The sequence below is a fragment of the Camelus ferus genome, chromosome 2, assembly GCF_009834535.1.
Source record: "Camelus ferus isolate YT-003-E chromosome 2, BCGSAC_Cfer_1.0, whole genome shotgun sequence".
Taxonomy (NCBI): Eukaryota; Metazoa; Chordata; class Mammalia; order Artiodactyla; family Camelidae; genus Camelus; species Camelus ferus.
This window is the reverse complement of record NC_045697.1, coordinates 54,546,022-54,560,611: the sequence shown is the minus strand read 5'-3', so window position 1 is coordinate 54,560,611 and position 14,590 is coordinate 54,546,022. Positions and strand designations below refer to the sequence as shown.

Genomic DNA, 14,590 nt, shown 5'->3' with positions numbered 1-14,590 from the left:
CAAAGTCTATCCACTGTATGAGTCCATGTAGGTGACTACATAAAACTAGAGGAACACCATTTGCAGCAACATGGATGCTCCTGGAGAATGTCATTCTAAGTGAAGTAAGCCAGAAAGAGAAAGAAAAATACCATATGAGATCGCTCATATGTGGAATCTAAAAAACAAAAACAAAAACAAACAAACAAAAACAAAGCGTAAATAAAGGACAGAAATAGACTCACAGACAGAGAATACAGACTTGTGGTTACCAGGGGGGTGGAGGGTGGGAAGGGATAGACTGGGATTTCAAAATTGTAGAATAGACTACACTGTATAGCATAGGGAAATATACACAAAATGTTATGATAACTCACAGAGAAAAAAATGTGACAATGAGTGTGTATATGTCCATGAATGACTGAAAAATTGTGCTGAACACTGGAATTTGACACAACATTGTAAAATGATTATAAATCAATAAAAAATGTTAAAAAAAAAAAAAAACTATAGGAACAGAAATGAGATCAGTGATTGTCAGGGGATGAGGTCAGGGGGAAGGAGCCAGGAAGGAACTTTTTATGGTGGTGAAAATAATTCAAGTCTTGATTATGGTGGTAGTTACATGACTATACATATTTGTCAAAACTCCTGTAACTGTGCTTCTAGAAAAAAAAAAGATGACTTTTGCTGTAAATTATATCTCAATAAACTTTACTTGAAAAATTAAGAACATGAGAGAGAGAAAAAAAAAAGCATATCAACCAAATGCAATGTGTGAATTTCAGTTTTACTAATTTTTTTAGTGGAGGTACTGGTGATTGAACCCAGGACCTCATGCAGGCTAAGCACACACTCTATCACTGAACTATACCCTACTCACCAAATGTGTGAATTTTGATCCAAGTCTGGTTGAGAACAAAGAAGCTATACAGAGCATTAAGCAACAGTAGAAAACTAAAGTATTGATTATTGAATGACAGGGAATTGTACATTTTTTTAAGATAGTATAATGCTGTCTTGCTGCTGGAAGAGAATGTCCTTACTCTTTCATATTCTTTTCCCATCTACATACATTCACTTTAGTAGCCTTTTCTGACAAAATTATCCTCAGATACAAAGGCTCTACAGGACTGTAATTGCCGAGTTAATAAAGTGTGCTTGTAATATGCACACAATAGGTGGCAGCAGCGTTCACCAAAAGCAAAACAAAGCAAAACAAAACCCCCCAAAACAAAGAACAATATTATGCACTGGATCTTAGAGGTCTGCGTGGAGTCCGTACGTTTAAAGTGCTGTATTACAAACTGACTGAGCTTTATGTTTCCTAAATTACTTTTGTGTCAACTGTTTGAGTCTTAGTTGCAATTATATTTTATTATATATACACTGTTTCTCTTAACAAGAACACAACAAATCTCTATCCTGTAGCCAATAGTTTACTTCTCTTCAGTGTAATTCTTACCTCATACAAAGGAGCTTTTGTCGTTTAAAACACACTTCAACTTTCAACACTTTAATAATGTAGTTCTGCGTTATAATTTTAACCTTGCAAAGACAAATTACTTTGCTGGTACTAAGCAAAAATTTAAATAATGTACATTCATATTTTTGACATGGAAATGTGCTCTGGATACATTATTTGAAAAATGCAGTTTATCAAACAGCATGTACATTATTTACCTGATTACATAAATATATACAAGTAGAGAAAAAGTGCCGGAAAAGTGCCAAAAAAGTGATGATACATATCCAAACAGTGCTAATGGTATGGATAGTAGAATAAGATGTGATTTTTTTTTTAATATATGATTTTCATTCCCTTCTTTATGCTTTTCTTTTGCTTAAACTTATATAATTTTTCTACTTATAATAAAAAATAAGACATTATTTAAGTTAATTGTGTATAGGACATGATATGTAAGATGTTTGTAAATTCAAGTGCCTACAGAAATTTGTAAACAATAAAATGCCAAAACTAGAGCTTATTGGCAACCCCTACCAGTAAGAGATTTATGAGGTAAATGAAATAGGTAGGTAAACTGCAAAGACATGAGGTAGAAATGATGTGCTGTTGACATAAAGAAAATTTGTCAGATATTGAAAAACTGTTCATGTTTGCAAAATGCAACTAAATGGTGGAGTACCTCCAATGTTAGGATAACTTTGCACTTGTTCCTATAGACATTAAGGAACTGTATTGATCTGAGGTCAGTTACATAAGTTTATGATAGCTAATTTAAGCATTTATCAGCTTGCGGAATTGTTGGGAGGGATGGGGAAATAACAAATTTTGGGCTTTCAGAAATAATTTCCAAAGATACACAGCAGAACTGAACCACCAAGAGCCAGCCGCTACATGTACAGTCAAGAAGCAATCTGGAAACTGGGAAGCTGATGCCAATGCTGGAGTCTCCAGAGCCATGCTGATACTGCGTAAGCAGAAAATGACCATAATTACAAAACTGCCATTTCAAGGAAGCCACCACAAATAAGAAGCCTCTACGAGCAGGAAGCATCCTTACCACTCCTGGCTTCAGAAACACACCATACCATACCATATCTAATTGTTATCAGAAAACCAATGTTCCATGCCTTGACTATCAACACTCATGAAACTAGTGATCAGACACTGAGACTTCTGATAACATTGCTATCAAAAAGTCAGATGCCTAACCATGCTGGCCCCTAGAAAAACCAAAGGCAGTGAAAGAATGAATTCTGTCTGTTCTGCCTTCCCAGCATTAAATGCATGACCACTCTAGCTGCAAAGAGGTCTAGGAAATGTAATTTTCAGCTTTTCAGCCTCTGCAGTAAAGAATGGCACACTAGAAAGGGTTGGAACAGATGGAAGGCACCAACCTGCGATTAATATGGTTAACAAATTAAATCACTCTGACAGAGCTACCTTGTCTTTTTTTCTCCCAAAAGACCTAGAAGAAACATTTTCTGAGTAATAATGACTGTGGCACAAAGTTTTCATATAATCATTAAAATTAAAGCTGTGTTTTTCAGTTACAGATTGTAAATGTAAATGTATTCAGCTCACCTATCTTCAAAATTTACTACAATTAATTGTGATGCCAATGGTACTAAATCATCAATAAACATTAAGTAAAACAAAAATCAAAAATTAGAAGTACCGGAGGGAGATTGGGTCCAGATTTATTGATTGAATCAATTCCCATCACTGGATAGTATTTTAGAGAGGCCTTAGATATTGTAAAGATGTGCATTCATTCACTTGAATAGTATTATAACATAGATGACTCAGAGCATTAAAATTTTGGTTTTATTTGAGTTACTCCATTATACTCCACTCAAAGTTGTTGAGTTGTATTTGCCATATATCTTGATTTATAGCAAATTCCTGTGACACAGATACTGATGATGACTATAATAGTTGGACTTTGGTGTATTTTCAAAAGTTTCATAGTAGCATAATTGTTCTACATGGCAACAGAAGAATCATATGTTAAACAATGTTCACACTTGTCAGAAAAAATCTCCTGTCTCGGTGGAGGCTAACTCTTCAAAATAGAATCATATTTTTCAGCTGGAAGCTATTCATTTAATAAATAGTTACTGCAATCTACTTCTTATCAACTGTGATTTCAACATAATCCCTGTATTTGAAAAACTCAATTTTCTGTTGATATAGAAGCTATACCTGTAACTAAAATATAATGGTACAAATATTGCAATAAAAATGTGCAAAATACTACTGGAATGCAGGGTGAGAGAGATAAACGTTCCCCTTGGGGATGGGGAAGGCTTCAGGAAATCTTCACGGATAAGAATATATTCAATCTAGGTCTTCAAGGATAAGTAGGGAGTTATCATATTAACAAGAGGAAAGCAGGGCATCCAAGCAAGGTGCACAGTGATTGGAAAGAAAGAGAAGATAGGAAAGACCATAAATTATTGAGACAACTGAGAGTAACCAAAGTTACTAGGTGAGAGAGTATTTTTTAAGGAGTTTTGATTTAAAAGGGCCCTTTAATGAAGGATCTGTGTGCCATGTTTGAGCACATAATTGGTGGTCAGTAAATATTTACTGCCAAATTTAAAAAAAAAAAAGAATGAATCTGAAAGCACTTAGAATCCATTAAAATGTTTGAAGCAGGGGAATGGCTTGATTACATTGCATTTTAAATGAATCAGAGAGAAAAAGGGTGGAAAGTAGGAGGGTCCTTAAAAGCCAGTTGCAGCTCTTCAGACAGGAAGTGAAGAAACAGTTATCTCAGAGAAGTTCACTGGCTTGTTCAAGGTCTCAGCTGGTTAGTAGCAAAACTGGCTTCTTGCCCTCTGCCCAAACACTTTTTCTATGGTATTTTCTTACCTACAAATGTATTATTCACCACCTAAAACTTGGGAGGAGGAGAGACATAATTTGAACATTGGTATATTAAGGATTAATTTGCCTTGCAAATTGTCAAACCAAAGCAATTTTGAGAGGCTTTTGAACTGGTTTTTCTTTAATTTGGTTTAGTTTTTTAAAAGATAAGAAAGACATAATCAACAAGATACATTATTTCTCAGAAAGATTCCTATCTTTACATTTTTCTAGAGACATTCTTTTTTTCCCATGAAACTCTCTGGCTATAAAGCCAGTGACTACTTTTCTCCTATTCCAACCACTGATGTTTCCCAGCGTCCTGTCTCCCATGTCCCTTCTTTTCATTTCTCAGCTCTCATCCCTCCTTTCACTTCCCGCTGTGTGACACCAGCTACCAGCTGCCAAGGAGGTTGATTAGGTCATTTATCAAATCAGGAGGTTTTCCTCTGTCATTCAAGTCACTTTCTTAAAATACTGAAACTAAAAATTAGTTATAGTTTTTGTCTCCAAAAAATTAACTTGGACTTATAGTCTATCATTTGAAGTCTGGGATCACAGGAAGTAGGTCTCAATGTAATATAAAGACAAGGCAGTAATTTTGAATCTTCAACTCTAATTTCAGTTTCAAACTATTTTCATTTAGTTAATGTACCTCAACACGCTTCTCTAGTTTACTGATATTCAGTCTGTATTGTTCTACCTGAGCAGAATTTACTTAATGATTGTAATGGGGTTCCCTGTAGGATCACTACATGTCACAAGGATTAATTAAGCCTCAGACACTTCCACTAGGTTCTCAGTCACCTTAGAACACCTTGTAGCCAGAAGGAGCAAATGTCCCCTGTTCTTTGGAGCCAAATAATTCAGTCTCTCATTTCGCCAGCAAAAGTTTTGTTCAGATCATATATCAACTTTTTTTTTTCAATTTAAGCTAAATTTAACAAAAACCAAGCCACCCATGTTTCCCTGGGCATCCTGCACAGATCCCCCAAAGTCCCTGCTGTGGAAATGTACTGGTGCCCCTTCAGACTCCAAGCCTTAAATAAAAACAGCTCAAATGAAATTTTTAGGATCATCACTTGAAAGCAATGAGATCTGGATATCCAGAGAATTCATTGGAACACCTGAAGGGCACCAAGAAACCAGTGGGGTTCAATAGGTTGATGCTTGTACTGAGCAACAGTTCAGGGTAGACTCCAGGTGTCCTCTGCTGGGTATCTCTGATGTCCTGCCAACTACATCATGAATGTGCACAAAAAATTAATCAATAATCCATCTAAGAGAAAAATAGAAAAAGTTATTTGAGCCAACCTGAGGATTATAATCTGGGAGACAGTCTTTCAGAAAGCTCTGAGGCCTGTTCTGCATGTTACAAGTCAAAGCACAGTTATATAAGTTTTTGAGACAAAGAGTTATACATCTTTGTATGCATTGACAGTTTACACAATTCAGATCTGCACATACAAAGTGAGTAGTGAGCCATCATGCCCCTTCCAAGATTAAGAAGGAAGGGGATCTCCTAGGGAGGTCTGGTTAAGCAGAGGTACAATATATACTAAAGGCAAGGGAAGAGGCCCAAATGGACAGAGAAGAATTTTATGTTTACATTTTTCTTGTCTTGACATAAAATATAAATTTTATTTCATCATACCTCACTCTGTACACAGTTTGACTCCTCACATCTACAGTTGCAGCTCCAATGGAACCCCTATTGTTGGGGGAAACCATGTGGTCTCTCCATTAAGAAAGGAGTTTCATAGGAGAGGGTATAGCTCAGTAGCAGAGTACGTGCCTAGCATGCACAAGGTCCTGGGTTCAATCCCCAGTACCTCCATTAAGAAACAATTAAATAAATAAACCTGATTACCTCCCCCTAAACCCCCCCAACCCCCCAAAAAAAGTGTCAGACTGGAAATCCCTGGCTTGCTTTAATTTGTGAGAATAGGCTAGCCTAACGGGGGGGGGGGGGGGGATGCTCAGGCTTCAGGCCTGGCTTATAAACCTAGAGTAATTCTGAAATATTGAAGATGAAATAGCAAATGGTGGAACCTCTCAGGTCCCCTGCAAAACAAACCAGAATTCCTGCAATTTTCCCTTCCCTCATCGTTCTTTATACAATACTGGGCCAAATCCAGTCTCTCAAGGACCACATGCCCCAGTGTAGCTCTATAAATCTCACTAGATAGCTGTAGGGACCCAATCTATGCAACACAGCATCAGTGATTCACTGCTTAGAAAGCATACAAGAACAAAATGAAAGTTTGAAAATTTACAGCTTTCTCTGCCAGACATATTTTGCCAAATATCCACTGGTAGTTCACCAACTGAAAATCCTGACAAAAGAGTAAAAAAACCTTATGTTCTCATAACTGTGGCTTAGATTTAGTGGGCCACCAAAATGTGCATGATAAATAGCTCCATTTTTCTCAACTCTGAAATATAGTCATTCCTCAGTATCAGCAGGGGATCAATTCCAGGACCCTTGCAGATATCAAATCCTTGAACGCTCAAGTCCCTTATATAAAATGGCATAGTATTTGCATATAGCCTGTGTCACATTGTCCCATGTACTCTAAATCACCTCTAGATTACTTATTATACCTAATACAATGTAAATGCTATGAAAATAGTTGCCAGTGCATGGCAAATTCAAGTTTTGCTCTTTGGAAATTTCTGAATTTTTTTTTCTATTATTTTCTATCTGTAGTTGGTTGAATCCACAGATGTGGAATCTGTCAATACAGAGGGCCAACTATACTTAGAAATAGTTTTAACAAAATTATCCTATGAAGTAATTTTTAATGAAATGGAGTTAATTCAAATCATGTCTTCTGAGGATAAAAATGAACAGCAATAAACAAAAAAAAGTGGAAGAAAACAAATGTGACCTTGATGTTTCCTTGAAAAGTCCATAATCTCCACATCTGTTCCTTTTATCCTCTGATGATGTTAATCTTCTGTTTATTTTGCTATTGTAATTCTAAACACATGTAGTTTTCTCAGAGACAACCCTCTCAGAGTTGACCTATGCCTGTTCTTTCTTACCTCACAAAAAGAAAAAAAAAAAAGTGTGTGTGTGTGTGTGTGTTGGTGGTTTAAAATCGAGATGGGACTTCCTCTTTAAACAGTTGCCTTTTCCTCTTACACAAGGAAGATCTCATTTTGTTTGAGACTGGATAAAGTTAAACAAACCATATACCAACCAGAGGGTATGATGGCTAAGAAGCCCCCGAAACCAGCTCCTCGCAGGATCTTCCAAGAAAGATCAAAGATTACTGCTCTACCCTTGTACTTTGAAGGTTTTTTATTAGTCAAGCGGTCAGAATACCAGGTAAGTCCATAGATGACAATGTTGAACTAGAAGCTTCTGTCTTAATATAAAATTTATTTCATAGTGATATGATGTTACTAGGGCCTTCTTGTTTCTGCTGGGATTAAACCCTCTTCCTTGAGGGCAGAAACAGGTTTTCAGTTTTCATAATTTAAATACAATGTATGGCTTAAACACATTTGTGTATATATGTGTGTATTATGTATAATAATATAAGGTTCTAATGTTAAGCCACTAATGTAAAAAATCCTAAATTTCCAAGGAATTTATTTAAATATCACAAGAATTTAGCTTGTAAGATAAAATCTTTCCTATATATTTTTCTCTGCAGTTTACTACTGTGCTTCCACGATGACATGTACCATTAAGATAAAATACTATGATTGAAATTAAACCTTCTGCTACTATTGTCAGTTGATTAAAGTTTACATATGATGATCAGATTATTTTTTATGATAAACTTGAAAAAAATTATAGAAGTGATAAAATTGATACTGTTTAACATTATGTATAGTTATATGTTCTAAGACTGTTCAAGACAGTGATTTTAAAAGATAATACTTTGATTGCTCTATGCATAGTATATACACTAAACTACATAAGTATATTCACTAAGGAAACTCACAAGGCATTTTGTATTTTATAAACGTAAAAATGAAAACTTATACTTAGTTAAAAATCAGTGCTTTTGAAATACTAACTGTGGATAATTTGAAATTAATTGGAGAAACATGAAAGTGTTACTAAAGAAAAAAGAAATCATAAACTTAGGCCAAATTTTGTAAAATTTTAATATTAATTGAAACTAGAAAAATTTAAGTGTTTTGAGGAATGCCATAAGAAATGTTTAATAATGACAAAAACATTTTCTGAGGATTAATTAATGCTTAGAAAAAATTATGTAGGTAAAAATATCTATAATAACATATTCATATTTCTTGCATATATAATCAGATCATTTACTATTGGAGAGTAAAGACATGGTAATTTGTACTGTTATGTGTGTTAAACATAAAAATATATAACATAGTAATATTTGTCAGTTACACTGGAGTATTTTTTGATTGATCCTATGTGCTTTTTAAAATGAGTTCAATCTTGTTACCATGGGTTAGCTACATTATTACATTTTGCCAGGAAAGGGGAGTAGGGAGAAAGAAATTTCTAAATTATAATTTAAATTTGATTATTCATTGAATTTCTTCCCCAAAGTATTTACAATAACTGTTTCTGATACTGGGCTCCTCTTAGTGTTTAAAAAAGGCATTCCACTGGTACGGTTAGCAGAAAAAACAAAATTTCAGAGTGTCAATAAAATATGTCTTTACCTGATGGCTTGGCCATTTACAGACTGTGATCTTATACAAGTTACTCAATCTTCTTGAGGCACAATTTCCTCAACTGTAAAATGAAGAGAATATGACTTACCTCCAATGTATAATGCCTGGGATACAGTAGATGTTTAATGAATTTCTTCATTTAAGGAGTGTTATAATGTGCCTCTTGTGCACCAAGCATCACACTCAGTTCTGTAAAATATGAGTAAAACTCAAAGATCCTACCTTCATGAGGCTTGGCTTAGTAAGGAGTAATGACTCACCTGAATGCTACTCTAACTTTTCTTAGAAAGTATGCTTTGAAATGGAAGGAATAAACAATAGGTGTAAATATTTCTCATGAAATTAACTTGTGTTTCCACTTGAATTCATAGCAAAGTATCTTTTACTTATATGTCAGGGAAAAGAACAAGAGAACAACAGTAATGTCTACTAACAGGGTGGTTTCAAGGATTGAAGGGATAATATATGTAAAACACCCAGTTCACACTAAAGATTAGATTCATTCTCCTTCCATTTTATTATTTATTACATTTTTTATTATAATAAAATCAGTTTATAATGTATTAATTTCTGGTGTATAGCATAGTGATTTAGTTATACATATATATTCCTTTTCATATTCTTTTTCATTATAGCCTATTATAAGAAATTGAATATAGTTCCCTGTGCTATACAGTAGGACCTTGTTGTTTATCTATTTTATATATAGTAGTATCTGCAAATTCTGAACTCCTAATTTATTCCTCCATCCCTCTATTTCTATCACATTCTTATTAACATACAAAAATCAGTTTTGAATCCACAAGTAACACAGCTCAAAGGAGAGCTACAGTGATGAGTAGAGTGCTTGAAAGTAGAAGTGATGAGAAAAAGTGAAGGAAAATAGTGGGCCAGGGAATCTTTGAAATGGAGGTGAGCCGACGGTATAAAGAAGGTCACCTTTCCAGCTTATGGGCTAGAAGAAGCTGGGAGGCTCTGCAGAATTGTTCGGTGAGTTCTCTGCTGAAGGAATTCAGGACATTTAAGCTAGAAAAAATAAAACTGGGGAATAATCTGTTCTACAGGAAGATTACACGGTGAGAGGTATTTCTTAGCTGTTTTTGCGCACTTTTAAGAACTAAGGAGCTTTGCCCCCAGGAAAAAGAGCTAACATACACCATTTTACATGCAGAGCCAAAAAGTCCATGGATTCCAGGTCAAGAACTCATTAAAAGTACACAATCTTCATGGAAAAGATAATGTGCAAAGATTTACTTAAACCACAACACTAGAATTCTAGATTGATTGGGAAGGTTTATTCAATAATAAAAGCTATTAAATTCCACACTGGGATACCAATGGCATCACAGTTCTTCCAAATGGAGAAAATTCTCATTTTTTGTGGAACTATTTGAAAAGAAGAGAGTTTGGGCAACATCTCATAGTTTCTTCAATCTGTGATGTGCTAACATTAAAAACATTGTGTGTAATAAGTCCTCTTATTAGTCTGGACACAGAATACAGTCATCACAATAACACCAAAAGAACATTTCTCTGACTAGTCTTCTAATTGCCACTAATTCTATTTGAAACATTTCAGGGCTATTTCTATTGTGCTCTCAAACATAGTTCTCTATGCTAGTAATCTCCAATTTTTTAAAATAAGACACTCCTTTCAAGAAAACATTTTTGAGCACAGACCTCTAATACAAGAATATTAATTTATTTAGAAATTATATGTGAGTTTTTTATACTAATCCTCCAAACAAATTATTAACTATATGCAAAAAAGGAATTAAAAAGATGAAATAAATGAAATATAATGAGACATTCTAAAAGTTTCTTCCCCAATGGGATCACCTTGTATGCCTCTGGGGTTTATGTGCTCCACTTTGGAGACCACTATACAACATTCGTCCTTAAGCAAAGGCACTTTACTCACAAGAAAAAGAATGGGAGCTTTTTACTGGGGCAAGGAGACAGAAGTATCAGTCTTACTGCAGAACTTGGGCAATTCCTTCAAATCTTTTAATATGTTTCCTGTTTTGTAAAATGGATACACTTTTGAGTAACTGAAGGGGTTGCTGTAGTGATCAAATGGACTACATAAAAAGGGGTATATTTTCTTGAGGTGTTGACGTATGGAAGATACCATGCTAAGCTCTTAATGTCCTGTCACTCTGATCTCACAGTAACTCTTCCAGGTAGAAATTATTTTATACACTTCACAGATGAGTGAGTTGTTGCTCACAGAATTTATGTTCAAGATTTCTCATCATTAAAGAGTCTAGCTTGGATTTTATTGCAAAGACTTTGACATCATGCTGCCTTTCAAACTAAAGTCTAATTTCATTTTGATGGTCGGTTTCCAAACGTTAGGAATGTCTAGTCACTAGATTCTTTATCACATTGAGCTCAACAGTGAGCTCAGCAGACTTTGAAAAATTCTTGTTTAATTGAAGAAAAATGAGATTATGACCTTAAAGTCAAAATACAAAGTCATCTAATGATTACAAAGCTAGTGATAAATCCAAAAGTCCCATTTCAGTGTTTTTCTTACTTCAGCAACTGAACACAAATGACTGCTTAAAAGTAAGAAACTTTATGTTAAATGTATTTCATTCAAAAATGTGTCCTTCAAAGTTAATTTTTAAAATATTTATGTATCTCTGTAGATATAAATATATACCTAGATGTTGATCATTGAGTTTGATATTTATAGATGACTCAGATTATACTGGTTTTCAGGAGCACTTATCAGAAACTAAATCAAGACTGTGACTGGCAGGTCTCTGCACACTGAACGTAAGTTTGATCTATTGTTAGGTTTGTGGCTGTGGTTGGCGTTCACAGGGCCTACTGATATTTTTAATCTTACTTTACTTCCACGCTGCCTTTTTCTCAGCTTAATGCCTTTCTTCTTGCTTCTTTCCCAATCTAATAAACCCTCCTTATTCTTTTCTATGAATCTATATATTTGTTTACCATAAAACTCCTTTTTGCCTCATTAATTCTACCCAATTCATAGAATTCTCTCATGACTGAACACCTCTATAATTTATCTCAAGAGTACAGATGCACGTCTGCATGTACACACAGAGGGAATGCAATAAACCTTGACTGCTATTAGTGATTTTAGTTTTTCTGTCTTATGGCAAGTTAATACTAGTGAGGCTATTTAAGAAGATGAACAGAGTGGTAGACTTTAACTGTAGAGCTTTCTCTTGCTTTCTTTTCCTTCAAGAATCATAGACTCTCAGGTTTGGACTTGATCTTGGATGTCATACTTCAGTAAAACCACAAAACCTGTGATTAAGTTCTCTAACCAATATGCCTACATTCCAATCTCCTTCCCACTCTCTCTCATCCCATCCTAGTTCCAAAATACAGTGTAGCCTTGACTTCCTCCTTGCATTCAGAGACTTACCTCTAGAGCAGGATGTGAAAGCCTGAAAGAGAGAGTCATGTTTTTTAAAAAGCTCCAAGATAAATTTGAATTATTTTATTATTTAATCTCAAGTCATTCTGAGAAAGTTCATGTATTTTTCAGAGTGACTAGACACTTTCATGGTTTTTCCAGAACACCTGCTTGTTCTGTAAACAAACAGTATAGGTTAACAACTTTTCAAGCCAACTTTCTCAATGCAGTTTTCAATATATTAAGACAATAATGAAAGGGTGATTTTATATAGAAGTGACAATGGATTTCACTATTCTGGTTTACAAAATATCTTCTCCTTCTTGTACATAATCTCACTGAAAGAGATCTGCTTTAGAGATTTTTAGATGCCACCATTGTCACATACACATACAAATCACCATGTGGAAAGAGTACTATTATATGGATAATAAAAAATGTGAAGCATCTGTCAATAATGTGAGTGATGAGGCCATGCTTTCCCCACCCTCCACTGGTCAACATTTATGGAACCCTTGCTATGTCACTGGTCCTATGTACTTTCCATACATGACTATTCAATTCAATCTTCAACAGCAACTCTATGAGGCAATAGCAGGAGGCTGGTTTCCCTACTTCTATTCTTGGTCCTTTAACATTGAACTTATTCTTACAATTCAGTGGCTTTTAATATATTCATAAAGTTGTGCAGCCATCACCACTATCTGGTTCTAGATCATTTCCATCATTCTAAAAAGAAACTCTATTAGCAGTTACACACATGTCCCCTGCCCTATACATTTTTATACCCATTTGTTGGGATTTTTCCTCTCCCTAGTTTGAAAGCAGGTGAAAATCAAGACATAGGAATCACACAAATGAAGATCAATTCATTACTTTTATTATTAATAAAATCTATCAATATATGGTTTAGATTTAAGGCCAAAACTGTGCTAATACTTTACCTCAGATTTAGGTAGCATTGAGTCACTTAGGTAGTACTTTGAATCACTGACTCAGTTTAAGAGCCACAGCCTGCCTCTCTTGGAGGTCCTTTGCCACATGGCAGGGAACAGAGCAGAATGCCCACTCTGTCCTGGTAGGCTGAATAGGACAGGAAGGGATTGATCTGAGCATACTGCCTTCTAAACTCACACATTTCTCAGCCCTACTCTCTGTGGAGGAGATAATTCCCTCGAGGAGTACTGTGTGGAATAAAGTGGGGTGAAAGAAAGCAGCGGAGAAACCAGGAAAAGGGCTATTTTAATGCTGTTAACACTATGCATTCCATATGAAAATAAAAGGGAAAAAAGACTTCTGATGGGGTTGAAATTAAGGTTTGTTCTCTTGCCTTATTAAACTGCTTGACTCCGAGAGGTGTCAGGTATATATTGGCATCTGGATTTCAGACAAGAGGAAGAAACTCTGCCCAGTTTTATAATTGCTTCTTTGGGGACCATCTATGTCCAATCCTTTAATCCTATGCCCTTTTAAATTGTCCTTTTCTTCGGTAATCTGTAATTGGTTCAGGAGGCATCAGCAGGTTCATTACATTACATTATCGCCAGCTCTCTGTTGGGAGGTAGGATGAAGTGGAACGACCACAGGGCTTGGACAGGGAAACCTTACCCCAAGTTCCAACTCTGTCCCTGAGGTAGATTGCTGCAGGACTACTATCAATTTGTTCAAGGCTTGCTGTATGCACTTGGAAATGTGACTTTTCTGCTCTTTCCATAAAGAAGTTGTGTCTATTGTTCTGCCCCTTGAATTTGGACTGGGTCATGCTTTGGCAAATGTGACAAAAGCAGAGGATTATACAGTGCTTGCACAGTGGGTTTTGCCCTGTTTTGTTCCTTGGCATCCTTCTGCCAGCACGTGAACAAGTCTAGGTCAGCTGACTGGAAGGTGAAACCACACGGAGTACGACTCCAGTTGTCTCACTGGGGTGTTTTCCATCAATTCTCTGATTCTCTGGACATCAACTGGGTATTCAACAATTCAGTTCAATTTTGATACTAACTACCTACCCAAATTTAGGGCAGACCCCACAGCTTAGTTAAGAGCTGAGTCCACAAGACTGCCCACTACTTCAGTCACTAGTCACAAGTCCCAGACCTCCTGTGCTTCTGACTGACTGGCGATAAATCAGGGGTTCCCATGACTCCCTCATAAGATTTGATAATTTACTAGAATGGTTCACAGAACTCAGGAAGACACTTTGCTTA

The 14,590-nt window shown here is 35.6% G+C and overlaps 1 protein-coding gene across 8 annotated transcripts in view; it reads left to right on the top strand.

Moving 5' to 3' along the window:
• The first annotated feature begins 7,418 nt into the window (after positions 1-7,418).
• Positions 7,419-14,590, top strand: part of STAP1 (signal transducing adaptor family member 1) — a 34,148-nt gene continuing 26,976 nt past the window's right edge. For 4 of the 8 annotated variants that reach the window (XM_032459201.1, XM_032459203.1, XM_032459211.1 and 1 more), the window contains exon 1: positions 7,421-7,649. In XM_032459201.1, the coding sequence (XP_032315092.1) occupies positions 7,530-7,649 (120 nt within the window). In that variant the 5' untranslated portion in view covers positions 7,421-7,529. Of the gene's footprint in view, positions 7,650-14,590 lie in introns of all 8 variants that reach the window. The other 4 variants (XM_032459219.1, XM_006185072.3, XM_032459230.1 and 1 more) reach the window with 2 other exon arrangements.